General features: G+C 43.4%; 7 protein-coding genes across 9 annotated transcripts; 3 read left to right on the top strand and 4 right to left on the bottom strand.

Moving 5' to 3' along the window:
• Positions 1-3,186: 3,186 nt before the first annotated feature.
• Positions 3,187-4,150, bottom strand: LOC108033032 (uncharacterized). Its single transcript, XM_017107158.3, has one exon. It carries the CDS (start codon positions 3,986-3,988, stop codon positions 3,317-3,319), a length of 672 nt encoding a protein of 223 aa, XP_016962647.1. The 5' UTR covers positions 3,989-4,150; the 3' UTR covers positions 3,187-3,316.
• A 1,720-nt stretch (positions 4,151-5,870) lies between these two features.
• LOC108033176 (protein crumbs homolog 1) lies at positions 5,871-8,697 on the bottom strand. Of its 2 annotated transcripts, none has more exons than XM_017107413.3 (3): positions 8,480-8,697; positions 7,533-7,697; positions 5,871-6,512 (listed from the first exon to the last, which is right to left on the bottom strand). In XM_017107413.3, the coding sequence occupies exons 1-3, from the start codon at positions 8,535-8,537 to the stop codon at positions 6,040-6,042; spliced, it is 696 nt and encodes a 231-aa protein (XP_016962902.1). In that variant the 5' UTR covers positions 8,538-8,697; the 3' UTR covers positions 5,871-6,039. The 2 variants fall into 2 exon arrangements, with proteins under 2 accessions (XP_016962902.1, XP_016962903.1); XM_017107414.3 differs by having other exon boundaries at positions 7,533-7,646; positions 8,480-8,681.
• Positions 8,698-9,439: 742 nt separating this feature from the next.
• Positions 9,440-11,684, top strand: LOC108033175 (splicing factor ESS-2 homolog). Its single transcript, XM_017107412.3, has 2 exons — positions 9,440-9,921; positions 10,483-11,684. Exons 1-2 carry the CDS (start codon positions 9,558-9,560, stop codon positions 11,625-11,627), a joined length of 1,509 nt encoding a protein of 502 aa, XP_016962901.1. The 5' UTR covers positions 9,440-9,557; the 3' UTR covers positions 11,628-11,684.
• Positions 11,685-12,135: 451 nt separating this feature from the next.
• On the bottom strand, positions 12,136-13,158 carry LOC108033007 (sepiapterin reductase). Its single transcript, XM_017107134.3, has one exon. It carries the CDS (start codon positions 13,028-13,030, stop codon positions 12,245-12,247), a length of 786 nt encoding a protein of 261 aa, XP_016962623.1. The 5' UTR covers positions 13,031-13,158; the 3' UTR covers positions 12,136-12,244.
• A 2,801-nt stretch (positions 13,159-15,959) lies between these two features.
• Positions 15,960-17,173, bottom strand: LOC108033223 (sepiapterin reductase). The gene has a single exon (XM_017107487.3). The coding sequence runs from the start codon at positions 16,957-16,959 to the stop codon at positions 16,138-16,140; it is 822 nt and encodes a 273-aa protein (XP_016962976.1). The 5' UTR covers positions 16,960-17,173; the 3' UTR covers positions 15,960-16,137.
• Positions 17,174-19,916: 2,743 nt separating this feature from the next.
• LOC108033021 (uncharacterized) lies at positions 19,917-22,630 on the top strand. Its single transcript, XM_017107149.2, has 4 exons — positions 19,917-20,124; positions 20,548-20,736; positions 21,835-21,926; positions 21,985-22,630. Exons 1-4 carry the CDS (start codon positions 20,068-20,070, stop codon positions 22,517-22,519), a joined length of 873 nt encoding a protein of 290 aa, XP_016962638.1. The 5' UTR covers positions 19,917-20,067; the 3' UTR covers positions 22,520-22,630.
• Positions 22,631-23,724: 1,094 nt separating this feature from the next.
• Positions 23,725-26,191, top strand: LOC108033020 (uncharacterized). Of its 2 annotated transcripts, XM_017107148.2 has the most exons (3): positions 23,725-24,099; positions 24,536-24,596; positions 25,887-26,191. In XM_017107148.2, exons 1-3 carry the CDS (start codon positions 23,769-23,771, stop codon positions 25,915-25,917), a joined length of 423 nt encoding a protein of 140 aa, XP_016962637.1. In that variant the 5' UTR covers positions 23,725-23,768; the 3' UTR covers positions 25,918-26,191. The 2 variants fall into 2 exon arrangements, with proteins under 2 accessions (XP_016962637.1, XP_016962636.1); XM_017107147.3 differs by lacking the exon at positions 25,887-26,191 and having other exon boundaries at positions 23,728-24,099; positions 24,536-25,861.
• The last annotated feature ends 120 nt before the right edge of the window (positions 26,192-26,311 follow it).

Here is a 26,311-nt window from a genome sequence, read left to right as displayed (position 1 = left end):
AAAAGCCTACGAAACATCATACTATATTCACAAATAGGTATGGATGTTTTCATTTTTAATTTTTATCAAATTCAATGTTGGTTTTTTGTATTTTTAAAAACCTAATATTAACTTATTCTTAAAACAAGGTGAGTGCCTTTTCTTTGATTATATTGAACTTACACACAAGAGACTTAAAGTATTTCCTATTAAAGACAATTTTATTTAGAAAGATGACTAGTAAAAGCATTCTTTTTAAATTCGGGTGGGCTTTAATAAGAAAATGGTAAATATCCACAGTTCAATAAATTGTAATTACATTATTAATTTAGTTCATAATAATATTTGTCTACAAAAACTTGATAGGAGTAAATTGAATTTTAATATTCCGAGGTATCAATAAGTTCTTCGATTGGCTTCATTTATCCAATAGTTTCCCAATAAGTAGGGATCACTGTGGCCCCCACTCACTTCTCCTTTCCCCGATCTCAGTGTCTATAAATCGCTCGCTCTTTCTCTTTCTCTCGGGTTGGGTGGGCGTGGCCTTTGCAGACGGGCAGGAGGCGGAGGTCGGAGGTCGGGGTGGTGATCCCCACACTCGGACTTTGTTTACTTCTTGCAGGGGCAGTGGGCCGTGGGCGTGCCCGCCGAGTGGGTGGCTGACCTGAGTCAGCGCCCCATTTGGAAAGCGCTTTTAATTGGACTGCGGCCACACGGCGCTGCTCATGGATTCCGTGGTGCTCATGCTGCAGTGCAGCCGATGGTGGTGCTGCCAGTGGCCATAAATACAAATTGCGCCATAACCTCGACACTAAATAAACCGTAAAGAGGAAAGCGGAATTTTAAGGCAGTGGCAGGGCACACCGGGAAAAACACAGTAAAATATTAATTCATGAATTCCGAGTTACACCGCCTTGTTTAGAAAATACTAAACGGAAATTATTATTTTAGGTAATGGCAATTTATGTAAAATTTATTTTTTAGTCCACTGCTAATATCATGGGCAATTTTCATATTTCAAAATACATATGTAGTTGCGAAGATTCATTAACTATTATAACAATATTTATTTTATATTTTATTTCCTAAAAAATATACATATTTTTACTGATTATCTCCGTATTAAACAATATTTTTTGAATTTATCACAATTTTAACAAGTCATTTTGTATGCTAAAAAATCACAGCATAGGATTAATTCAAACGGATCTGAGATATATTAAAGTATATATATTTAATGATTCACTCGATAATTACTCAAGCAACAACCAGCAATGAAATCAGTATTTTGTGCAATACATTAAAGATAGAAGGGAGCAGTAAGCTTGTTGAGCTTAGCTCTAATTAATAAAAACTATGGATGGATTTTGACCGAGAGATACATTTTCCTCAGTGCAGGGGCACGAGAAAGGCGGAAAACTGGGCCCAACGCGAGCGAGCAGGAGCGAAGACGCGGTAGAGCCCCAAAGAAAATGGCGTCTGCTGGCCATTAGGCCCGGGATCTTGCCCTGCGGAGATCCGGGGAACCCGAGCACTGGACCGATCAAAGGGAACTCCCCCGCTCGGCCGGGGCGTCTGCTTTCCATCAGCCACGGGCATTCAATTAGCGGTACCTGGTGGCTGGAGCCTGGTACCTGGCCGGGTCTCCAGCCGCAGCGATTTGTTTACCTTGCTCCTATATAAATCTACGCATCCAGTTGCGCCCAGGATTTATCCATTATCCATTATCCATTTACGGAACTGCTTGTTATTGTTTCTCCTTGATTTCGGTTCGTGGTTCGGCTGCCGCTCTGTTTACAATTATTTTGAGTTAAGTGGTTTCCTTCTCCAGTGTTTCGTTTATTTTTTGGCAGTTTCAGAACCGTTTCGATCGCATGGAACCGCCTATGCAGTCCATAAATAATTCATAAATTTGAGAAATTGTTATGGCATTGGCCATGCCATTATTTGTTAATTATTTGTTTAAGTATAAACAATTGGGAACTAAACGGTTGCGCTTGGAATAAATGGCTTAAGCAGAGCAGATCAGTAAATTGTTATCGCTTTGCACCGATTAGGTAGTACTAAATATTTGTATTATTTTATTTATTGGGGGAGTGCAGGGTATAGTGATGACTGACAAAATCAATATTTTGTTATATATATAGAAGTCTAAAGTTACTGACACGTTCTAAGGTTATTTCTGAAAAAGTTTGATGGTAAAATTCCAACAAAGTTAAAACCTACAGGTTTTGGCGAAAAAAACAATTTTCTTTCACTATATGGTGACAAACTGATAAAAACCCACTTAAACCTGTAAGCTTAAAAAAATCTACTTCAGTAGTGTTATGATTTAACAAATTAAGTTGTTCAATTTCAATTTCAAAAATCTAGTTCACGATAAGAGCTAATAGGACTGTGGATTGTTTGGAATTTTTAATTGGTTCGTCGCCCTTCCCTACATTTCCCTTTTCTGATTTTCCCTTTAAAAACTAACTTCTTTCAAAACCATTTATAATGGTAGTTACTTTTTAACTTTTTATATTGATTCAAAAATCTATTTTTTGATTAAAAAAATATTTACCTCAATTTGACCTCATTTGTCTTTCAAATAAAACAAATTGTATCCTAAAACAAGAAAGGACATTTTAAAAATCTTATTTCCAAGCGTAGGAGGCTATTTGCTAAAAACACTGAAGATATAATTTTTTCATATTATTTTACCACTTATTTTCCGATCGTTCCTATGGCAGCTATATGATATAGTTGTTCGATTTTGATAAAATTTAATTCGAAATTCGAATCTAATTAAAAAATGTTATTTCCGAGCTTAGGTGGTTATATGTTAAAAAATACCGAAAATATAATTTTTTTAAAAATTTTTCCCCGATAGTTCCCATGTCATATATAGTTGTCCGCTCCGGCATAAGATATAGTTGTCCGATACGGCTGGTTCTGACTTACATATACTACCTGCAATAGAAAGAAGACTTTTGGAAAAGTTTCAGCCCGATAGCTTTAACACTGAGAGACTAGTTTGCGTAGAAACGGACGGACAGACGGACGGACAGAGGGACGGACAGACGGACATGGCTAGATCGACTCGTCTAGCGACGCTGATCAAGAAATTATATGTACTTTATGGGTCGGCCGTCTCCTTCACTGGGTTGCAAACTTCTGACTGAAATCATTATACCCTCAGCAAGGGTATAAAAAATCATTTTATAGTTCAAGTGATCGCTTGTTTTATTAGTTTGCTGGTAACGCAAATTTAGGTTTCAAAACGTCGTTTGAAGAGTTGGTCAGGAATTTCGAATTGAAATGCGGCACAGGGCAGAATTCAAAAATATAGAACTGGCTACTTTTTCTTGCGGTTCTTCTTGCCCTTCTTCTTGTGAGTCGAGGGCTTCGCTGGAGCGCTGGCCTCCGGAATCTTCTGTAGAACGAAAGGATCTGGGGGCAGCACCTCGGGCAGAAGGTCCATCTGCAAACTGTCATCAAGATCATCGGATTTTATGGGACTCATGGTGACTCCCAGGAAGTCCAGGGCGTCGGAAGAGGGGGTTATCAGGCCCTGGTCCTCCAGATCATCGTCGTCGTCCTCTTGGATCAGCGAATTGGAGCTGTCTGCTTGGGCCGGAGCATCGTTGTCCTGGAAGCTGGCAAAACCCTTGACCACTCCTCCAGTTTTGAGCATCTGGTCGTAGCTCTCAACCATGCCGGACTGCACACTGTTCTTCTTCTGCTCCAGCTTGTCCAGATCCCCCTCCTTTTCGCTCAGCTGCTTGGGCGTTAGCACCACCGGCTGCCAGTAGAGGTCCAAGGTGGACATCCTCTTGATGCCCACGTCCTCGAGGACGCTCTGGTTCGCCAGGATGCGGCCCTTGTGGGTGAGCCGACTGAAGCCCATGGGCACGCACATGGTGCGTCCGATGCGCTCCTTGAGGTGGCCCACCGTCCCGAAGCGGTCCACCTCGTAGATGCTCTTCCGCCCGTCTCGCGTCTGAACCAGAATCTGCATCTTCCGCATCTTGAGCGCTATGCAGGTTCCAGGGATCGGGAAACTAACGCCGGCTCTCAAACTACGTTTTTATCTCCGTATACTTTCCCGAATCCTGCGTTTTTTGAAGTCTGATCAAGGAATAGTTTCAATTGGAATGCCTCACCGACCTGTCAACATCGTAATTTGGATACTAAATCATGGCATCCTGAGTGACTATTTTGGCACTTCCATTGGAAGTAAAAAAAAAAACACAAATTTGATTGCACTGCGGATATAAAGTGATGAACAGAGCTTTTGAGGTTGAAATTGGCTGTACTTTACTCAAAGGCCGTTTTTCATTCTTTTCAGAATTAAAATAAATATTTTAAATTTTGTTCATATTATTATTATTATATTTCTAGGACGTCTACCCAAACTTTGATTGTATTTAAGGGATATATCTCTTATAAACAAAAAGAATACAAAAACATAAAATCATTAAATCTTTTCAACGTCCCAAGCAAGCTAAAGAAAAGATACCCATGAGATATTTAATCCTGGAGTTACATTTTCGGCTGCACTGTGTAAATTAAAATCATTTTATAATAACTGATTAAAAAAAGCGGACACCTAAAGAAGTCGGGAAATGGCGAATATATGTATTAAGACTTGTTCGAGCAGGTCATACTTACACTACGCGGCCTTTTTAAATATAAGTATAATTATTACAAAAAATCTTAGTACATACACAATATTGTAAGGCATACATGTAGCAAATAAAAAAATTGGTTAACAAACTGGGGACTGGCTCCAGTTGGCGGCGAAAGCACATTTAATGATAGGTCCGATTTGAACATACCTTATGTTTACAAACTTTCCAGTGCGCAGGAATCCCTAGAATCTGTACGCCCTATCCAACAGTTCCTAAGATCACAGACGGGCAAACGGACATGGCTAAACTTGGAAAGTGGGATTGTTACACCGGAAATACGATAAGTAAAATACTGTGTACCTTCCCTCTATGAGTAACGGGCTTAATGATCCAATTAACTAGTCAATAAGTCCCTAACTTATAAAATATGGTTGGGAAGTTTTTGGGTAATTTTAAGTTGAACATATCTAATATTATTTACACTGTAGCACTATTTTAAATTTATCTAAAACTTAGTCAAAATTCTCGTGTTATTTGCTTACGTTTATATTTCTACTTTCACAAGTTAAAACTAAATTAAAAGTTTAGTTATTTTACTGTTATAAATACTTATTTTTTTAACTTACTTATGTGAATTTAAATAACAACTTTTCCGATTATTTTAGTAAGTAATATATTTTCCGCTTCTATTATTTTGCCATTTTACTATATACGTGTGCCTGCTTTGTACTAACAAATTAAATAGGTCTACGCGTTGGCTTCCCTGGATCTGAGACCCATCCGCATTCTGATCTATTTCCGCACATCCAGTTCGATTGGAAATGGCCCCGGAAAAGCGAGCCGTGAAAAGTAATTGACAAACATTCGGAGGCGTCGACACATTTATGCACCCCCATTGGCGGAGAGAGCTTCCGGTTGTGGTGCCGCCGTGGATCTGGCTCTGGATCGGGACCGGGACCGGCTCCGAAGGAGGATTGGAGTGCTGGAGGGGCACTGTGTCAACTGCAGCTCGAGCCATCAAGTGCCGCCCGTTGGCAGCTCGTAAAAGGCAAGGCAAACAAACTGTTTGATCAATATTTGCTTCGATTCCCCTTTAGAGTTCATACTTATGTTTGTTCAGAGCAGAAAAGATTAAACAAATTACAAAGAAACCAATTGGCAATTATTTCCTTAGGATTTTAGTTTTGAACCGAAACGCTTCCACCCCCCTTTGCAACCGAACTAAAATTCCAAATAGAACCTAATCAAAATCCTGTTGCCAAAAATAGATCCAGTCAGTTTTTGCCGCATTTAGGTTGTAACTTTTATTTTTGTTCAAGGCAAAGCCGCTAGAAAAGTACACATTTATCGGATAAAATGCCGCTGAAAGTCGAAGATGAGGCTACAGATGGAGCCCAGGCAGCTGGGGGGATGGGGGGACTAAGCTCAGCCACTGGCTCACGGCTCCTTACAGCCCCCAGGTGGCCAGGAGTCCGGCGATCACCAGGGACAGGGACAGGACCAGCTGGACGCCGGAGTCGCGGGCCAGGGGAATCAGGGTGTCGTTGGCGTGCAGGAAGTTGCAGGCGCGGCCGTCGCAGACGAAGCAGTTGCCGGGCTTGACGCACTGCTTCTTGGCGGTGGCCGAGGAGAGGCATCCGCGCTGGAAGGTGCCCTCCGCGGTGCGGTTGCTGTTGCGGATGTAGCACTGGTCGCCGAACTTGTAGATCGGGCAGATCTTGGCCGCCGCATAGGTCTCCGTGGCGCAGCTGGAGCTCGTCGAGTTGCCGGAGCACTGGAGGCACTGCAGCCGGGACAGCGGGAAGGTGTTCCGGTTGCAGCCCTCGGTGTAGGTGCACAGCTGGCACTCCAGCTCGTTGGTGCACGAGTTCCGCGTGGCGTTGTCCAGGTCGACGGCGCATCCGCGGATTGTGTAGCCATCTGCGCGGGGGGAAAGGCATCGAGTTGTTATTTAGACTATGACTCACTTTTTGGGAGACACTTGGGCAATTTCTACTAAAGGAAAGCTTGGCTTATAAAAATTGATATTGCTTCATAGGCTAAACTCTACTTTTCGACTTGTGCATTGACAAGTTTGTAATCAAAGCCGCTTTCCAGTTTTCAGTAGGAAGTATCAAGTGATAACAGAGGGAACCATGATTTCGTGAAGATTTTTTGGAAGCGAAAACCGTAGCAGGGCTTTATGATCATACTTTAAATAGTCTGATATATAGGTGAAATAAAATTAAACTTATTTCAATGATAACGCTTCACCAGATAATGCTGATAGAAAAATCATATGCTGGCTAAATTAATAAAATTTTATTATATTTATACCGTAAATCATTTCAATGTAGTCGATAGAATATAACAAAAAAAACAAAAAAGGAGGCTTAATACATCTTAATATCTTCAAGGAGTAAAGCTAAATTACAAAAGTATCACAACCAATTTATTTTAACGGAGTTTAATACTATTTTAGCTTTAAGCTTTAGAAAACTATGGGACAATTAATATATCATTAAATGAAAGCCAGAAAAAGTCTTAATTTAAGAGATAAGGAGAGTAAACTTCCTAGAACAAAGCTTCAATTTAATAGGTTATTACTGCTGATATACTATCTAACACTGGTAATAAATGCTATGCTAATTAATAATGATTTAGCTTACAAGTGTATTATATTTTATACCGACAAAAGCATATAGCCAAAAGAGTGACTGCATTTTTAGGGCTTATATTTGAGGGTGGCACAGAGATCCCTTTTGGGGAATGTGCGAAATTTCTGTAACACCCCTCGGTTGAAAACATTAGTGCGCATCAAGAATATAAGTGAAAATATTTATAAGAAAAAATAAAAGAGGCTCATCTGCAACAAACCCGATAAGACTAAGCCTAGCAACAGAATTTCAACGTTCTCCGACACTTTGAAAGTGCAAGACTGAAAAACAAGGGGTGACTCACTCAGGACGCGGGAGTAGCAGTTGGAGGTTCCATCGGAGCAGTTGCGGTTCAGGAGGCTCAGCGGGTCGGTGGCGCAGCGCTCGTTGTCCTTGGAGTTGCACTGGATACAGCCATCTGCGAATTGAGCGAGGGGAACGGAGCGTTTCGATTGAGTCTTGGCCATGCCTGATTAGATTAGATTGCATCAATGTTGGAGACCTTGCTTCGACACACCGGACTAAACTAACCCATACCCCTAGCCAGAGTGCACAGCCATGTCTAATCTGTCCTACGGTTTGCTTTTGTGGTCCATTTGGGCCCCTCCACCTGCGCTGTGCCATGCTCATGGCGCGCACTGTACTGCCCGGAGTTGGTACCTCAAGTTGCTGTTGCCATAATCGATTCTTATCGGCGGTGTGTACATAGATTCCGAAATGAGTCAACAAACACGTATTTATGTCCCGAATTAGATAAGACAAGTGCGAGTGTGTGTACAACATTGTTCGCAAAGTGTTCATACAAGTTTTAAAGTCACCCAAAGTGCTGTCCAAGCCCACTAAGTAAGCACCAATAAATATTGCAAAACTGCGTCTAAAATGGGTGAATCATAATTGGTTCAGAGATAAGGTTTTCCTTGCGGTAAGTGCATAATTTTCGAGAAATTTCTGCCTGCCATTATGCACAACTGCACTGCATTTGATCATAAAAAAATCAAACAAATAATACAAATTATAGAAAACTATTCGCCGGCTGCACACACTCACAAAACAAAAAATGCTGGCCAAGTGGCAGACCTTTGAGTTTTCTAATACAACTCGGGTATTGATATCTTATCTGGGATTTATTTCCGTGTCCATGAGACCACCGCTATCAAAGCCTTCTTATATAACGCACTCAATATTATGTATTTGAAACAGAAAAAAAACGTAGCTCCGATCGAAGCCAGAGGAGAATGTGAAAAGGTTTACCACAGCTGATGTACGTCAGAAACGACACGGCAGCGATCACCAACAGGTAGAACTTCATAATGACTTGTTTGGATATTCGATCTCGGGCGAAGGTGACGGAATCGGTTTCTAATTCCCGGCGATCGAGGAAGCGACGAGCAGTAAGGCTGAGCTAAGACTGACGGGAACAGCGATGGTTCGTATGGGGCTCTGAAGCTCCCTAGTTTGTGGCAGAGATAAGGCCCCCGACAGCGGTGATCGGGCTGATATGGTGGGCCGAGCAGGCGGTCGTGGGCGGTGATTCACACTGTAGCAGTTAACATTTCGAACCAGATATAGCCGTCTTCAACCGTTTGGCGAGGGCCCATATGTTTGGCCAACTGGTTAGCGCAGCGCAGCACAGAGCTTTTGTAGGTGAATGGAGCAAGTTGTCAGAACAGGTGTTGTACACATCGCTAGTTTACTGGAAGAGTCATGCATCCAAGAATAGGCAATTTCGAGAATAGCCTCAAGTGTTCAAGTCTCAGGTACTCAAGTACTCATGTAATAGTTATCTTTTGAGATGCTTTACACAAATGATCATTAATACATTTCGCTTGATAAACATAAACCCCAAGGGTTGGTACGCAACTTTAAGGGCAGTCGCATTTTAAGTAAACAAACACTTTTTACCCGTTTCTTTATGTAAAAAAAAATGTTTTACGATACAATTTAAGATCTGAACACTCATATCATTTAAAACCCATTTTAAATCTACGCGCTCTTTCAATGCGTTCCACACTGAGCGATAACTTATCGATAAGTGCTCCTTGCCAGGTCGCAAAAAAACATCATCTGGCAACACCAGCTTGTTATATTTAAAATGTATTGCCTTATATATTCCATGTTATATTAATAGAATAGTCTGAGTTTCGTTGTTCAACTTTTAACACTCTTAAAGTTAGGAAAACACAGGAATTAAAACGATAACCGGCAAGCTAAGGCGTTTTGTCGTTCTGCGCGGAAAAGGCAACGGTCACACCACACTGACAAAAAAATAAGTTTCCCTTTTAATATCAAAACAAAGCAATTTCCCTCAAAAAAGGCTTATTACCTGGCGATGAACGCAACGCCCCGCACACCTGTCACACCGGGAACGCCAGGCACTCCCGGCAGCCTGGCCATGGAGGTGGCCCGCGTCCAGAACTCGGCGCTGGCCGAGTTCAAGAAGCCCACGGCGGTGGTGCGCCACAAGAACAAGCCAAAGATCCTCACGGAGGAGAAGTACATCGAGGAGATGTCCAAGATCATCCAGCGCGACTTCTTCCCGGACCTGGAGCGGCTGCGGGCCCAGAACGACTACCTGGACGCGGAGGCGCGCCGGGACTTTGTCCAAATGGCCGAGATTCGGGAGCGCTATAGTCTGGGCAGGATTCCCGGAACGGGAAGAAGCGGCAGTCGGAGGAACAACCAGCGGAGCACTGGTGGGTATTACCCGGGATACGGTAGAGCATGCCCCACCATTTGTAGTACTGTCTTACAGACCATACACTCTCAAATATATTAGAGAAAGAAATGATTTTCTCATTAAAGCGATTTCATTAACTAATGTATTAAGAAGCCTTAAAATTTGCTTACTTTTATAGAAGTCACACTTTACCTATATTTAAAACCGTTCTGCGTTCTTATGTTAAACTTAAAGCGGTCATTAGACTCCACATTTCCTTAAGTTATCTAGACTTTAAATCTACTTTTTTGTTCAACAAGATTAAGAGAAAACTGGTCTAAACAAATGAATTTTGTTACCTAATTACTAAACAACAGAAAGATCAGGCTTTTTTTAATATTATAAAATTTGAAGTAACAGCTTTATAGTACAGCCAACCCTTCCGAATTTTAAAGTCTGATGAAATTATAAATTCAGACATTAGGTAGTGAAAGAATGCATAGGGCATGATCCGCTAGAGGGTAAAATATTGTTAATATGTTAATTCTACACATTTTACTGTGCATTTATTCTAATCCTTTACCGTCCTTCATTTCAGCCATGTCCCCAGCCACATTTGAGACGCCAGTGAGCCATGCCGGCGGCAGCAATACTCCGTTGCCCAATTCCCGGGCCACAGACACCCCCTTTTCCACAACCAGCTCCGAGAAGAGCGTCGCCGAGGGCGGGGACACCACCTCGAAGCTCTCCCTCGACGCCTTTCTGCAAAACTACACCAGCGAGGACAACCAGAGCTTCCAGGAGATTATCGAGACAGCGGAGGCCAAGCTGCGCCAGAAGTACGCCGTGCTGTACAACCACGAGAAGCTCTCCGCAGAGCAACTGCAGCGCGCCCTAATGCTGCCCAGCATAGAAAAGCAGTTCGAAGAACCAGACCCGCTGAGAAAGATCGAAACCTGGAACTACACCAACATGAACTCGATTATGTACGTGCCCGATGGCGTGGAGTATACGGAGGAGGAGCGTGTGCAGCTGGCGGAGCGTAAGCAGAGTATTCAGCACAATGCCACCAGGCTGCCAGATGAAGCCCAACACCGTGAAGTAGAGGGCAAGAAGGCCGATGAGGTGCCCGCCAGTGGGACGAGTGAAGCCACGGCCACTCCCAAGATACGCGGATTCGACCTGCTGCGCTCACCCTCACCGCGACCCGGAGAAGCCTTCTCGCCCATCATGACCTGGGGAGAGATCGATGGCACTCCGTTTCGGCTGGACGGAGGTGACACCCCCTTGCGGCCCACCCAGGGACCTTCGTTCCGGATTAATGAGAATTCTCGGCGCGAAACCATTGCCATCGCTTTGGCCGAGAAAGTCAGCGAGAAGATGCGCAATCAGAAGCAATTGGCTTTGGATACGGCACGTCGGAACATCAGCTCCCCACTGATACGCACCAACATGGAGCGCCTGGCCAGCATGTCGCCGGCAGCCCAATTACTCGCCACGGGGAAGCTGGGTCTCCGAGGAACGCCCAGACTATTGCACACACCATCTCCGCTGAGCGCCAGGAAGCGCAAGATTACGCCCGGAGTGGTGAGGAACACCAACACGCCACTGGGACCACCGAAACAGCAGCCGGGCAAGGTCAGCACTCCTGCCAAGAGCTCCACCATTGATACGGGCTCCACGCTCACGGATGACCTGCTCAAGATACCCACAAAGAGGCGCTCTGCAGCCGACTTCTTTTAGCACATACTGCCCACCTTGTTCATGTTTAGTTTCAATACAATACCTCATAATATTAAACTGTTACTATTTATGGCATGAAAAACTGTTGAATGACGAAACTCGTTGTGGGTTTCACGAGGGGTTAAAGAAACCCCCAGCTCAAGAAGTGAATTCTATGCTATTAAGGAAATTGTGAAGACGAAATCATAAACGCAGTACGAGCACATCTGTTATCAGCCGAAGCATGTGTCTTTTTGTGTAGCAGTAATGCGTGCTCTTGTTTTGTTTTGCCTGTCTTTAAATACTCTTTGTAAATCTAATGAGAAGATAGTCTTTTTTAACAAGTTTCAATCCTTAAAGCCCTGGGATGCTTTACATGTCAGATTGAGTGTAAACTGGAGACATCTTTTAAGATCTAATTTCAGTTTTGTATGTTTAAATGCACCTTTTAAAGTCATTTGAGTCGAGGCAACACCCTTCACTTCAAAATCAACAGAGTAGCGAATTAAAATTAAACAAAAATACATCATAAGGGTAAAAAATGATTTCTTTATGAGACAAATAGACTTTGAAATTTGATATCTTTGAATGTTTTAATACAAGAACCCAATACCACAGATCACATAATTATAAGCAAGCTAAATCAGCTCATCCCTGTAGTCCACATGGTCGCCGGACTTGAACTTGAGCGCCTCCAGGACCTGGATGAAGCGCTCCGTGGTCTGGGCGGTGGTCAGCATGGTCTTGGCCTCCCTTTGCTCCCGGAACATGGCGACCACGGCGGGATCGTGGGCCTCCCGCTGGACCTGCACGGTCATCTGGGTGTCTATCACGCCGGGCGCGTAGTTGAGCACCAGGGTGTCCTTCGAGGACTCCTCCGTGGCCAGCACCCGGAAGTACATCTCGCGGGCTGCCTTCACCGTGCAGTAGTGAGCCATCGAGGAAATAGGCGCAATGGCGGCCAAGGTGCTCAGATTGACCACCAACTTTGGGATTCCCTGGAAGACGCGCATGAACTCGCAGTTCAGGGATATGGCGGAGAAGACGTTGGTGTGGTAATACTTCTGCAGGAAGTGGGTGTCCCCGATTTCCTTGGCCCTCTTGGAGGTATCGCCCACGGTGCCGGCATTATGGATGACTATGGCCCGCTCGAAGGACTTCTTTCCCGCGGAAGTCTCCAGAATCTGGGCAAAGTCCTCCGTTTTGGCCGTCTCCAGCTCCAGGGAGTAGGTGTGCACGGGGAGCTCCGGTGTGCTGGCTACGATCTGTGCTTTGGCCTCCTCCAAAAGGGGCTGGTTGCGTCCGAGAAGAGCGACCACGGACCCCTCGGCTGCTATCCGCTTTGCCAGCTGCTGGGCAAACTCGCGACCAATGCCACGAGAAGCCCCCGTCACCAGGAGGTAGGTGCGCTGCTTTAGGTCCATAATTGCAATAATTGCGGGAAAAACCAGACTAATTTACTTTCTATTTTTCACAGCTCCGGCGGCAACAGTTGGTTGCCTTTTTTAACTTGCTTTGGCTTTTAGCTGATTTGGCAGCTTTTCCACAGCTGACTAAAGCTCAGTGGTTTCATGTCCAGGAGCGTAGGGTAAACTGGAAGCAGTTTCCGGAAGGGGTGAGCTACATATTCTTTATAGGGTTTCGAACCCTTTGATGTATATTTTTAGTGATGCTTATCAATTATTAATTTAATCTATTCAATAGTTTTAAGAGCAGTTTCGAATTTATTTAGCGTTACGAAATACCCTATTTTTTATTACCTTTTCGTGATTTTAAGCAAACAAATAACTTCCCCAACTAAAGTTTTTTATATTTTGATGGATTTTATTCAGGTTAGCTGGGAAACCTAAGCCTCTTGGGAGTTATAGAGTCGAGTACTTATAGGGGGATGGTATAGGTCGGAACCCCTATGTCTCCGTCCATGACTTATCTCTCTTTTAGCCTTCTGTGCTCCCGATTCCCACATCTATACTCGCGCTTTAAGCTCCTCTCGAAGTGAAAAGGTTATCGCCGGCTCTTGCTTAACGATTGAATCTAATTAATTGGCTATGTTTTACTAATCGCATCGTTACTGTCGCCGGAATGTTTCGAAAATTGCCGGCTTTATCGTAACACTCGAGCGATAGCCCATGAATGTGGCAGAATGCATAAAGCAACCGCGCGAACGCAAAGTCAATGTCAAGGTCGGCACCCAAAGAGTTGAGGCTGAGATACTCGTAATCTTAATCTTCTCTCAAAAGCTCTGCAACTTTGTACTGAAGTTCAGGCATTGAAATAGTCAATAAAATTAAAGTAGTATATGTCCTGATTTGCTAGGTTTTCTTAACATTTCTAAATGTCTAGGGGAGAACTGATTTCTTTTGGCAATTTATGTTTTACGAAACTACTAAAAGACACAGCAATCGTACATACCATTATTTAATATACAAAATGAAACCTTCCTCTATTTTAATATTTTTTATTTTGATTGGATAGTTTCAAGAATTCAGCTTAGCTTCGCAACGTTGTAGGGAAGTGAAAAAAGAATAATTTAAAAACGAAAAGCTTCGTAATATTGCATGCATTTGATAGCTTTAAATTTGTTTTTCTAATCTCTAAAAATGGCTTCCCAAAAGTATGCCTTGAATAAAATTTAAAAATCATTTGCATAGCATACTGCGAATTTTTTTAAGGTATTACTCGTACCCGTCAAAAAATGTTTTTCATTATAGTTTTAAGAATACTCACACAAAAAATCACACCGATGTGGTACAGTGGGTATAAGCTCAGGAAAATGTTCATAGTTGATGTGTAGTATGCACTTAGTTTGTTTTACCCAACTTTTGTGGGCGCTTTAGTCTAAAACAAGGAAGAACGCTACAGTCAAGTGCCTCGACTATCAGATACCCGTTACTCAGCTTAGGGGGCAAAGGGAATATGGAGATATACATATAAGCAGCGGCAGACAGATTTAAGGGTTTGAACCGTTTGTGGGAGTTATAGTGGGCGTGGCGGTTATAGATTTTATAGTTTCCGAGATCTCAGCATTCATACGGACATACAGACAGACGGACATGGATACATCGACTCGGCTAGTGATCCTGATCCAGAATATTTATACTTTATGGGTTCGAAAACGCTTTCTTCTACCTGTTACATACTTTCCGACGAATCTAGCATACCCTTTTACTCTACGAGTAACGGGTATAAACATTCGATGGAATACATATTTTAGTCAAACTGTATTCATCTGAATGTAGAAGGTAGAAAATATCGTTTCCCTCTCTATAAAGTATAGATATTCTTGGTACGGATCACTGGCCGAAATGATCTACAAATGTATGTTTCTCTGTCTCCGTGAACAGTGAGATCTTGGAAACTATAAAGGCTATAAAGATGGGTGTAGATATACAAATTCTACAGATTCCTGCGCTAAAACCTTTGAAAGTTATAAGAACCTGGCTCTCTCTGTAACTGAGTTACCGACTAGTCGGTGTTTTGTAGTATTTCAATCTTTAAGATCTTGCTTTAGGGTTTTTCCTAGCTGTTTTGATGTACATATATGTTTCAAATATGTAATTTTTAATATTTGTAGAGAAAAACTAACAAAAATCAAGCAGCTACTGTACACAGCCACACAGAAAGACAAATAGAAAAGTGAAATCCCGGATCACGATTACGAATTCTTTTCGGATTCCGGCCCGGCAACACGGCTCATCCATTTACGTATGTACAATGCGCATTGTATATAATACATCCTACAAACATATAAACACGTGTCTTTCGTATATTTCGATCTCTTATCAGTCTGTCTGAATTGTAAGCTTGTTTTAAAATTCATTTTGTTTTGCGAACGAGGCGAATGTATGAATATATTTATTTGTGTGTTCCCATCGCTGATTCATAAACTCAACGTGTTTTCGGAAGAAATACTTCGGCCAACAAATGGTTGGGTTATATATATCTTACATATTATATCGTTAACCTATAAATCGTTATTGAATATTTAAATATTTTTTAACACGTTCCGAGTCTAAAAAATTAAGTTGTAAACTGAAGATAATAAATTCATAATTTGTTATACCAAAATGGTGTTATCCCCCATATTTACAACCCGCTAAAGCTGCCAGATAGGTAGCACTACCAGTGAATTTTAAACAAATATATACTTTCTTATACAAATAATATTATTTAAAATCCCTAAAAAACAGGATAACTGAAATATTTAAAAAAATAAATGGGCTCTAAAACCGTTCAACTCAATCTAAATTTTTCAAACATCTTCCAAATTTAATACAGTTTTCTGGAAAGAACTCCCCCGAGTGGTACAGATTGGTTTTCCCATTCACCCACTTCACCAAATAAAAATAAACGTTTGTTTTTCGTTTTCCTGTTCAGGTGCTTGGTTTTCTTGCACTTTCAGGTTTAAATTCAGGATCAGTACCCAGATTTTATTCATTTCCAGGGCAGTCAAATCAAAAACAGCTTCCAAATCATCAACCAAGATCAGAACCGAGTCCATCGGGGACGCAGCCCACCCCCACGGTGCTACTCATAAAACGAAGGTGTCGTAGTAGTCGACATCGTGACCGGACACAAAGGAGATCTCCTCCAGGATGTTGATCAGCTTGAGGGTGGCCTGGCTGGGCTGGATCCTGGGCAGCTGGAGGACCTGCTTGGCGGCGATCAGATCGGTGGGGTCAATCCTGTTTCCGTTCACATCGCACTGGCTTTCATGGGTGGCCATCAGTCCGGGGGAGAAGCTGAGGACGTGGACCCCGAAGCGGTACTCCTCGGCGGCCATGGCTCGGAAGTACATGTCCCTGGCCCGCTTGCAGGAGCAGAGTAGTCCCGCGTGGACCAGCGGACGAACCATCAGGGAGGAGGTCACATTCACCGCCAGCTTCTCCACCTTCTCCAGGTACTTCGACTGCAGCCACATTTGGTTGAGCGCCACCGGAGCGTACAGTTGCTCCTGGACATAGGCCTTCCAGTCCTCGGTGCTCTGGGGCTCCAGCAGCACATGGGTGGCCGCTTGTCCTTCGTTGTGCAGGATTACAGATTGCTCGAAGCGAGGGACCTCCTTCTCAGCTTCGAAATGGGCTTTCAAAGCCTGCTCCATCAGCTGGACACCATTCGAGTGGCCCTTGTCCAGCTTCCCAGTCAGCACCTTAACGTTTTCCGTTTTCAGCCCAACCAGGAGGTGACTCTCCAGCTGCCGAAGCTGCTCCTGATTCTCATCCAGGATCAGAGCCAGGGATCCGGTGCCCAGGCGCCGGCAGAACTCCAGAGCCAGGGACTGACCCAAAGGATTCGAGCTGCCGCTCAGCACCAAAAAGGTGCGTCTGTTTAAATCCATTCTCTTTGCTGCCATTGTTGTAGTTTAAGGACTTCGGGATTCTTGGCCTCACACGACTGGGAAACTGGACACTTGCGATCTCTTGGAGCCGTACGACTGTACTGTGCTGAAATTTCGGAGGGCTCTGCCAGCTGGACTCTGCTGCGACTGATAGGCGATATTGCGATTAGCCAAGTATATGTGTATACTCGGCCTAGCTGCTTTGCTTCCGATTCCGTATATAGCGACGCTCTGAGTTTGCGGGAATGTCAGCTTGGGTCTTTTATACAACCCAACCAGCTGATAATCCCGGGTTCGGGCGTCTGGAATTGTTGCCGAGCCATTAACCATCTGTTATGGCTGGGATTTCGACACCGTAGAGCAGACCCACGGCGATAAGCCCCGGGAGAGGAGTGGAGTCCCAATATTATGTGTGGGGGCGAACCTGAGAAGTGTATCTATTATCTAACTACAATCACAGCTGTGGAATGAAGATATACACTTGCATTTCGAAGGAATTTCCATAAATCCTATACCTGTGTACCTGTGGAGATAGTTCTTAGGTAGTTCCTTTTGGTTCATCTACACGTGACATGGCATACTGTTTTTATCTTAAACATTGTACTCCTACCCAGTGACTCATCTTCAGAATTTTATTTTAATAATTTAAGATCACTTTAGCGGTTGGCATGGTTTTATTCTCAGAAAGTAGTATTACGAGTTATATAATTTGTTATTGTTTTTAGAATTGTTCAAGCCCCTCCTTACTTTGTCACTGTTTTCCATGAGCCCAGAAGCTGATCGATTGCCATCTTGGGGTTCTAAAAGTTCTTTTGCTATGGCACTAGTCAAGGTTGCTGTTTAGGTTGAAGAGATTAACCAATGATTTTTGTAAACAAATCAGTTGGCAACAATAAATGGTCCAGCATAGCCAAACAGATGAGGACAGCACTTTAAACCAAACCGAATAAGGTATATTAAATTGAAAATGTTACCAGGTTATGTTGTTAATTGTTTTTATTTTTACAACTGTTAAATTAAAATTGTACGTATATTATATTTTCCACTCCAAAAAGACCAATGTGATATATCTTTTTTGGGAGTAATTTCTATTTAGGTTTCAATGGTTGTTGTGCTAAAACATCAGCCTTGCCTGTAGGAACGAATATACAATTTTAAAAATCTTCCCCAGCAATTTTCCCATTTCTTAGCAAAACAAATTAAATAAATATTCAACCATACAGACTTTGCAAGTCAGTCTGTCGCCTAGCAAATGTATACCCAAGCATATGTATGTATTTTCCAAATCGCACAACAGGTTATCGCTCTCAGTCGTTGAACTTTCATAGACAAGTGAAATGCAAAACCAATTTACAATTACATAATATTGCTTTTTTATTTTCCGCTAAGGAGTGTTTCGATGGGTGGCCTGTCGATTAGTGCAACACGTGTGAATTCGGTGAACCGTCGTAATAAATATCAGCTAAATCGCTTGGCTACAGATACTGCCAAAGACGTGTTCATTTCAATGTTTAATTAGGTTTTTAGGGAACGCGCTTCCTATTTTCATAAGCTGTTTTTATCTGAGTGCTGTCTTCTAAAGAGGAAGTGACTCTGCCATCTGCGATCGATGGGATGGGATTTTTCAATAGAATTTTGTTTTTACTAAAGACTTGCGCCAATAACAAGCACGAATTAGGTTAATGGCCCAAATTTATTTCTGTGAAGTCTGCTCCCGATTCCCGGGTCGTTTCGGGATGACGCTGACCCATTTAGGAATCGGGAGCGGAACGCAGTTCTAATCGCAAATTCACTAATACAGTCCAAAATTCACAAAATCGAATTTTCTGGAACCAAGAATGAAGTGAAAACGTCAAACAATCTGTGTAAATATAAATATAATACAATATAGATAAAATATAAATATCTATGTGTAGATGTAAGATATATGTATAGATATGTTTGCATAAGAAGTGATATTTTTAAAAAGTACAAGACTATAATTTTGAAATTGATATGATATTCTGCAGAATTCAGCAAATTTTAAACAAACAGATACAAAAAATATGTACGCTTATCTAATGACCCACGCAGATATTCCAGCTTATCTTTGGGGTTTTCAGGTGCACATCTGCCTTCGCTTGTGTGCCTAGGATATCTAACAGATCTGAGGTGAACCCATGTTTCAGGATACAATTTATGACCTCGTGGTAAAACAAGTATTTCTTTTATACATACACATCAACAAGACGCTTATGTTTGAACAGTGTTCAATGAGCAAATAGCTAAAATAGAAACATAGTGTAGATTATATAAGCCATATTTATATTTTTTTGGAACTATGGAACACCCTTAGCAATAAAAAGGCTTTTTGCCAACTACAAATCAACTAAATCTTCCACTTAAAAACTCTTACTCTTACTTTGAAAATGTAGTTCGCACTTATTTATTTCTACTTTATTTCTTTTAATGTAGAGTTTTAGCCAATCTTAAGCGCAGGCTACACTTAAAAATAGCAATTAAAATTAGGCGACCCCGTACGTTTTAATAAACAACCGGAGGGCTTGAATAAAATAAAAATCCTAGATCTGGATAACTTAATGTTTGAAAACATTGATAAAGGCTAATCTTGAATGACTGGAATCCAAGAGTGGGACTTCTTCCCCTTAGTTCTAACCTCGTTGTTAGCCATTTACATCGTATCGCCGACAGTTCGTGGAATTCACCAGTGGTAACAGCACGACGTCTGTCTGTTTATGTTGATCTAGGGGTATTATCAAAACCGAGTGGGGCTTTCAAACCGAAGCACGTAGCGGCGCAGCTTTAGTGGGCGAGCGGGGACCCAAAGAAGAGTCTCTCTTGGACAGGCTGCACCTGAACCTGACCCTGCCAGCCATCCAAGGTCGTTCAACGAGAAAGTGACCCCTAGACCCCAGAAGATTTCATTTAGCGCGAATAAAGAGCGGAGATTTCATTCACCTCGAGCGGCAGCTGCAGAAAACTAATGCATGCGCACAGCTTTCGGCGATCTTCTCGGTTTTATCACGGTTATAAAAGCCGTGTGGACCGCTCCCACAGTCAGTCCAAACTTTTAACGAGCCAAGAACAGAGTGAGCCCACAGATCCGATAAGAACATCTTCAAAATGCTAGCCTGCAAGCTTCTTCTCTCGCTGGTGATGGGAATGCACTGTGTGCAGCTGGTAAGACACAGAAAAAAAGTGTGTGAATTTATTGGAAGACAGAAAAAGCGAAAAAACTTATGAGTTATCCCGTGTATCAGTATAAAAATAAACGGTGGTGATAAGTGCAATAGTTGCAACTTGTAGATTATCCTTGTAGAAGAAGCTTTCTAAAGCACTTTCCAACACTTTTTCGTTTACAAATACTTTTTGAACATTTAAAGGAACCACAAAAAAAGATTAGAAAAGTATATGCCTAGGATGAAGTTAAGATAAGTTAAATTATTGGTGTTAGAACGGATTTTGAAAAAAAATTAATTTAAGATAAAAGAAGTTCGATTTACGGATATCAACCATACATCCTTAAAAACATTTAATGTGATTATGTTAAATAAAAAATTCGACTAAAAACTTAGTACTTGAACTTTCCCCTTCATCTTTCAGCTAATGGCAGCCTGTGTGTGTTCCGAGAAGGGAACGGACTACTGCCAGGGCTGCCAGGGCTCCACGGTGATCCGCCCGAAGCCCCGGTACTACGAGCCCAGTGACGTGAACCTCTCGCCGATCGGAGACAACTGCTGGTGCAGCAAGCAGCTGATCGAACCTGCCCAACTGCCCAAGACCTGCGGAAAAGTACGTGAACTGTTCCAATACATGAACGCCTTCAACAACCTCTTGGGCCGTCGGATGCTCGAGGGCGCCATCGAAGCCAAGACGCTGGCGGCTCAGCGTCTGGCCGAGCGGCTGCAGCGTCTGGAGCGGATCGACTGCTTCAAGAGGGGCCCCTCGAGCCATCGCTATCAGTATTAACACAACCATGACTAATCCGCATGCCCATAGTGAACATACCCCTAACCAGTGATGTCTACCCAGATAGTAAAACCACTTAATTTCTCACCTAACCAAAAGGAAAAAGCGCTAGTTGGTTTTGTTTGCAAAGATCCCAGCTTTATCCAAATTATCAACACAAAAGCCCCATGTGGATTCTCGTATCATAGCTAGTATTATTAAATAAGTCAAATTGTTCTTTAGCTTATGGCATTTCTGCAGTGAAGCTCCTAAAATCTTGAAATATTCGACGGTATTTTTCGTATGTATTTTGTGAGTCTAAAAGTACTTGTTTAACCAAAAGTTTTCGCAGAAAAACGGGTTTAAAATTCGTATTTTTAGACCATACATAGTTAATTTTAGTGTTTTACTATAACCAATCCTTTGAATTTTCCCTTTAAACATGCTAAGTAATAATGTAATTGTGACTAAGAGTTATAAGATACCCGTACTAAGTGAAATTAAGTGATAGGAGCAAGCCTTTTTAACTAAGCAGACTCGAACCCGGAGCACTAATTATCATAACCAAAAATGATGTAAGCTGAAATCAGTTTGTGGTGAATGTATAACCATACCCCAACATAACTTGACCCGTCTTAACCCAAGGTATCATAAGATTTAGCATTAGTTTCGACTGTTGTAATCAGCACCCAGTAGCAGCGGCATTCATCCAGCGTCATCCCCCTCAGCTGCAGTAACAATTTCCGCATCGGGCGGCATTATCGCCGCCCCAACTTTGCGTCACCATCAGCCCACAGCATCGTCATCCATAAACACCGCCTCACATATCGCCGCGTACGTGCTCCTAAGACCCGGAGCTATGCGGAGCGATAGAACCCATTTAGATACCTCCCAAAGATATCCGACCCGAAACTGAACTCTCGATTTGATCAATCCACACAGACCACGCCGTGCAAGCCCACCTGTTCGTGCCAGCAGGTGACCTCCGACAGCAGCTACGCCTCCTCGTCCGACTCAGGATCCGTCTACGGAAAGTGAGTAGCCTACCTTCATGATTGGCGATCTGACCTCGCTAATCCTAATCCCCTCCAGAATTGACTATGCGGCGGAGAAGGCCCAGGACAACAGTCCGGCAGCGGATCCCATCAGCGTGAGTCTGGCCGCCCAGGCCGGCAAGGCCATCAATGTGCCGGAGGCCAAGTTGGCATACGGATTTGCCCAGAAGCCCGTCGACGGAGAGAAGAAGGTGGTGTTCTCCAACGTGCCCGAGGAGAATCTCTTCAAGCTGAAGAGCGAGGTGATCACGCTGAAGAAGCGCACCTACGTGGCCAAGCAGGAGGAAGAGGAGGAGTACGCCGAGGAGGAGCAGGAGCAGGAGCAGTCCGCCGATGAGGAGGAGGCGCCACAGCTCACCTACAAGCAGCTCGGCTACATCACCGAGCAGTACAAGAACCCCAAGTTCAGGAGGATCAGCAGTTCCAGTTCCAGTTCCAGCTCCAGTTACGCCTCCGGCGAGGGCTACGGCAAAGTGGCCGGCAAGGTGTCCGTAGACTGCGGCTTCAAGCCCGGCAGGATCACCTCCTACCGGAAGGCAAAACAACAGGCGTCCGATGACGGATACTACTAAGCCAAGTCCTTCCCATAGCGATCCTTCCGTTTGTAAATATGTATATACGCTAGGGAACGAATGGATGTTTGTCTAAGTTAGTTTTAGAAATATATATTTATACAAAGTGCATACTCAAGTGGGTTTTCTTATAAACATCCGAAAGGAAGGTACTATGTTTCAGAGGATCTTCGGATCATAAGAGCAAACTCATAAACTAATTCTTGGAAGAATTTTGAAGGCATAAGGTAAATAGCCACTTTCTTTAAATATGAATACTATTTAATTATTTACCTTTTTGGTAATTACTACATTTGTGTGAACAACGTACTTGGGCACGTTTTGACTTTCCCATAAGTGGTTTTATATGCTGACAAGAAAATTAGATACAAAGAAGTTAATTTACCCAACAAAATATTTCAAAAGTTGTTTTGCTTGAAAGCGTACATAATTCCTTAAAAAACATAATTTGTCTATTAACTGCATTCAAAACTTAATACGACATAATTAAGTCTTTATAATATTCCCACGACTATTTTATTTTTTATTTGTTATGGATTACATAATACAGTTGAGCACATCTAAAACGAACTTATGCCAGTAAATTCTCAACACAAAAGTTTAAATACATAGTTAAGTCAGTTTTCAAATGCCTCCAATAAAAGCTTTACCTAAAACCAGCTGCACAATACGAAACTTAAAAGTGCTAAGAAATCTATAAAGAACCAAAAGGTAAGGTCTTGCTTTGAAGAAATGGCTGGATATTAGAAAGTGAAGGAATACTAATAGATCTTACAATAAATGGAAAATACAAAATATTGCTCTAATTAATTTGCCCCGATATTTTTTATTAGAATTTTAAGAATCTATTGAAGCTGTAATTATATTTAGGATATTTTATACTCAACAACAAATACAAAGTTTGTTTTTAAGAATTAGAGTTCGGAGATCATAGTTCTTATTGGCTAAGTTCCACTGTGGATAATCTGGGTTTGGCGTTTGGATCTCGACTTTTCGAGACACTCGACACTGAAGAAAGCGGCGAACGTCGGGAACATGACTTTTGACGGAAAACATGACCCGCGAACTATTTGAAAAGGTCAGCGAAAACAAAAACAAACAGAGCGGTCAGCCGGCGTCTCTGGGGAAGAAGACCTTGCCCAAAGTCAAGAGCATTGGGGTCCGAGCTGGGCGAGATGATATAAAGAATGCGCGGTACATTCTGCGGCTAGTAGCCAGCAAGGCAGACAACCGAGAAGAACTAACCGAGATGCGACACCCAACAGCTCTGATTAGCTTGATTCTGGGCCTGGTCCTCGTCACCCTGGTCCACGCCGCTCCCGTGGAGGTCGTCTACACGGGCGAGGGCTGCGCCTGCCCCACCCAGCTGGGTTACCAACTGAATGTGCCCAATCCCGCCAAGCCCAAGAAGTATGTGGGTGGCGAGTACGGATATCGGGTGGAGAAGCCCGTCCAGACCAAGGCCAAGATCAGCTACAGCTTCGACTTCACCGTGGAGCAGCCCAGGACACCGGCTCCGCCCAAGACCAACCCCTCCAAGCTGTACGCCAAGGTGGACCGGATCACGGTCAACAAAGCGGGTAAGTGGGAAACGCTAAGCTTCATCTCTCCATATCTCTCTGGGGCGGACAGTTCTCTCTTGAGCGGACATTTTTATGGACCTCTGGAGAAAATTCGTTAGATACATATTTTCTTAGCATAATTTTTAACACACAAAAACTTTTATGCTTTGATAGAACTTAGATCTTCTGCATTGTCTAATCTTAATTTGTAATAAGAATAGGTCCATTTTTAAGAATATTTGAATGAAAAGTTTGTTTTTTTTTGGTCGATAGCTACCATTTTAATATTGTTATACTATTTGATCAATATTAATGTTTTTATTTATATTTAATATTTCAATATTCCTAAAATGAATGAACATGATTTAGGAGCTAGTCTCTCAACAATTGTTTTATAAGAAAAATCTAATAGCATTTTATTGAACCCTAAACCTTTAACCATTCCCTTTCTCAGATTGCCAGGCCAAGAACAAATCGACATGCGGCTGCTCGAGTTGCTCCAGTCAAAAACCCAGGTACGTAGCTCCACCGGTCAAGTCGCCGAACGCCATTCGTCGTCGCAGGGATGTCCATCAGCCCGGTTCGCTGATCCGCCGGCGACTCATGCGCCAGCAACAGCTCCAGGAGCGTCCGCCGCGCTTTGTGAAGCTCTACCACAAGGATTTGACTCCTGCCCAGCAGAAGCAGCAGCTCAAGCTCTTTGGCCTGATCCCGGTGGCATCCGCATCCGCATCCGCAGAGCCAGTGGCTGCTTCACCGAAAACCAAGAGGAAGACCAAGAAGACGCCAAAGGGCTGGATGGGCCTAGGCCGCCGTCTAAAGAAGCGCGATATAAAGGGCGAATACGATCTGCTCGAGCAAGAGCGTTCCCAACTAGATCTGACTGCCCCGGAGATAATCCAGTTCATGCCGGAGACCCTGAATCCCGACTTCAAGCCCGGCCAGTGCCACGTGGGCTGTGGAGCGATGACAGCAGCGGCACCGCCACCAGAAGAGCCACAGCCCTCCAAGGAGGAGCAGCTGCCTCCAACTGAACAGGGTGAAACTGAGCACTCCGAGCCGCCAGAGCAGCAGAATTCGATTCCATCCAAGAGAGCCGCCTATGGCTACTATCCCCTGCAGATTCCCTCCCCGCTGAGCCGTCAACAGGACTACAGATTCGTGGACGACTCACAGCTAAGGAGCCTCCTGTCCACCACCTCTGTGCCGGATCCCCAGGAGTACAGCTCCACCCCGCTGCAGTTTGCAGGAGATCTGGAGTCGGTTACGAGAAAATCCTATGCGGCACCGCTCTTGGGTCTCGGCGGTGGCTATCCCGTGGAGCATGTGTCCGACTCCCAGCTGGACAGCATTATCTCCGGGATAGTGTACAATCATCCGGCCTACAATGACTACGCCACAGAGGGCAGTCTGGTGGATCCGGAACCGGTCCAAAGGCAGCAGACAACCGACTTCCTCAAGAAACTTATCGACGGCCGCCTCGGGGGCTGGGGCTTCGATCAGGTCTCGGAGCCCGAGCACAGCCTGCGGGAGGATTACTCCAGGCAACCGGCCAAAACGTATGGCTACAATAGCCACTCCCAAAACGGCTACAGTGTGGACACCTACAGTGCGCCCCCCATTACGGATTACCTGAGGGCATGGTTCTAGGCCCCAAAGACCCACCAGAAATACCTAGCTTTAGTACCTAAAAACCCAACAAAATCGCAAACAAAATCCCAAAAAAACAGAATATAATAAATTGAAAAAACTTTGTGGCGTTTCTTTCTCATTCACCCAACGTCTTCGTCTTCTTCTCTTTGCAGCTGCGGCGCAGACGCGGGCTACGGCTACTGAAGAGAGGTCTTACGTATTGCCAGCCAAACCCCAACCTAAAGCCAACCAGACCCAACCCGTCGATCTGCTGAGCTCGGCTTAAATCCAGCCGAAAGTAGGCCAGTGGAGCACTCTGCTTTCGGGTCTCCATTCGCGTGTATATACCTACGCATATGTACTATAGTTCCCCCGATTCCAACCTCCGATTTTTGTTTACGTCTTCCGCTTTTGTTGGCACTCCAAGAAGTGGCCCCATTTAACAGGTTAATAAAGTGATTGCTTGATTAATGCTCGATTCGATGATATTTAACTTGGGGAGTGAATTGTTTGATACCGCATGATACCCCTGAAAGTATGCCCTGTAATGCTTTAAATCTGCAGCGGACATGAATCCGGGAAACGGGATTTTCAAAAT

The sequence above is a fragment of the Drosophila biarmipes genome, chromosome X (genome assembly GCF_025231255.1).
Source record: "Drosophila biarmipes strain raj3 chromosome X, RU_DBia_V1.1, whole genome shotgun sequence".
In the NCBI taxonomy this organism is placed as follows: Eukaryota; Metazoa; Arthropoda; class Insecta; order Diptera; family Drosophilidae; genus Drosophila; species Drosophila biarmipes.
The sequence above is the reverse complement of the archived record's forward strand: the minus strand, read 5'-3'. Positions and strand labels throughout refer to the sequence as shown.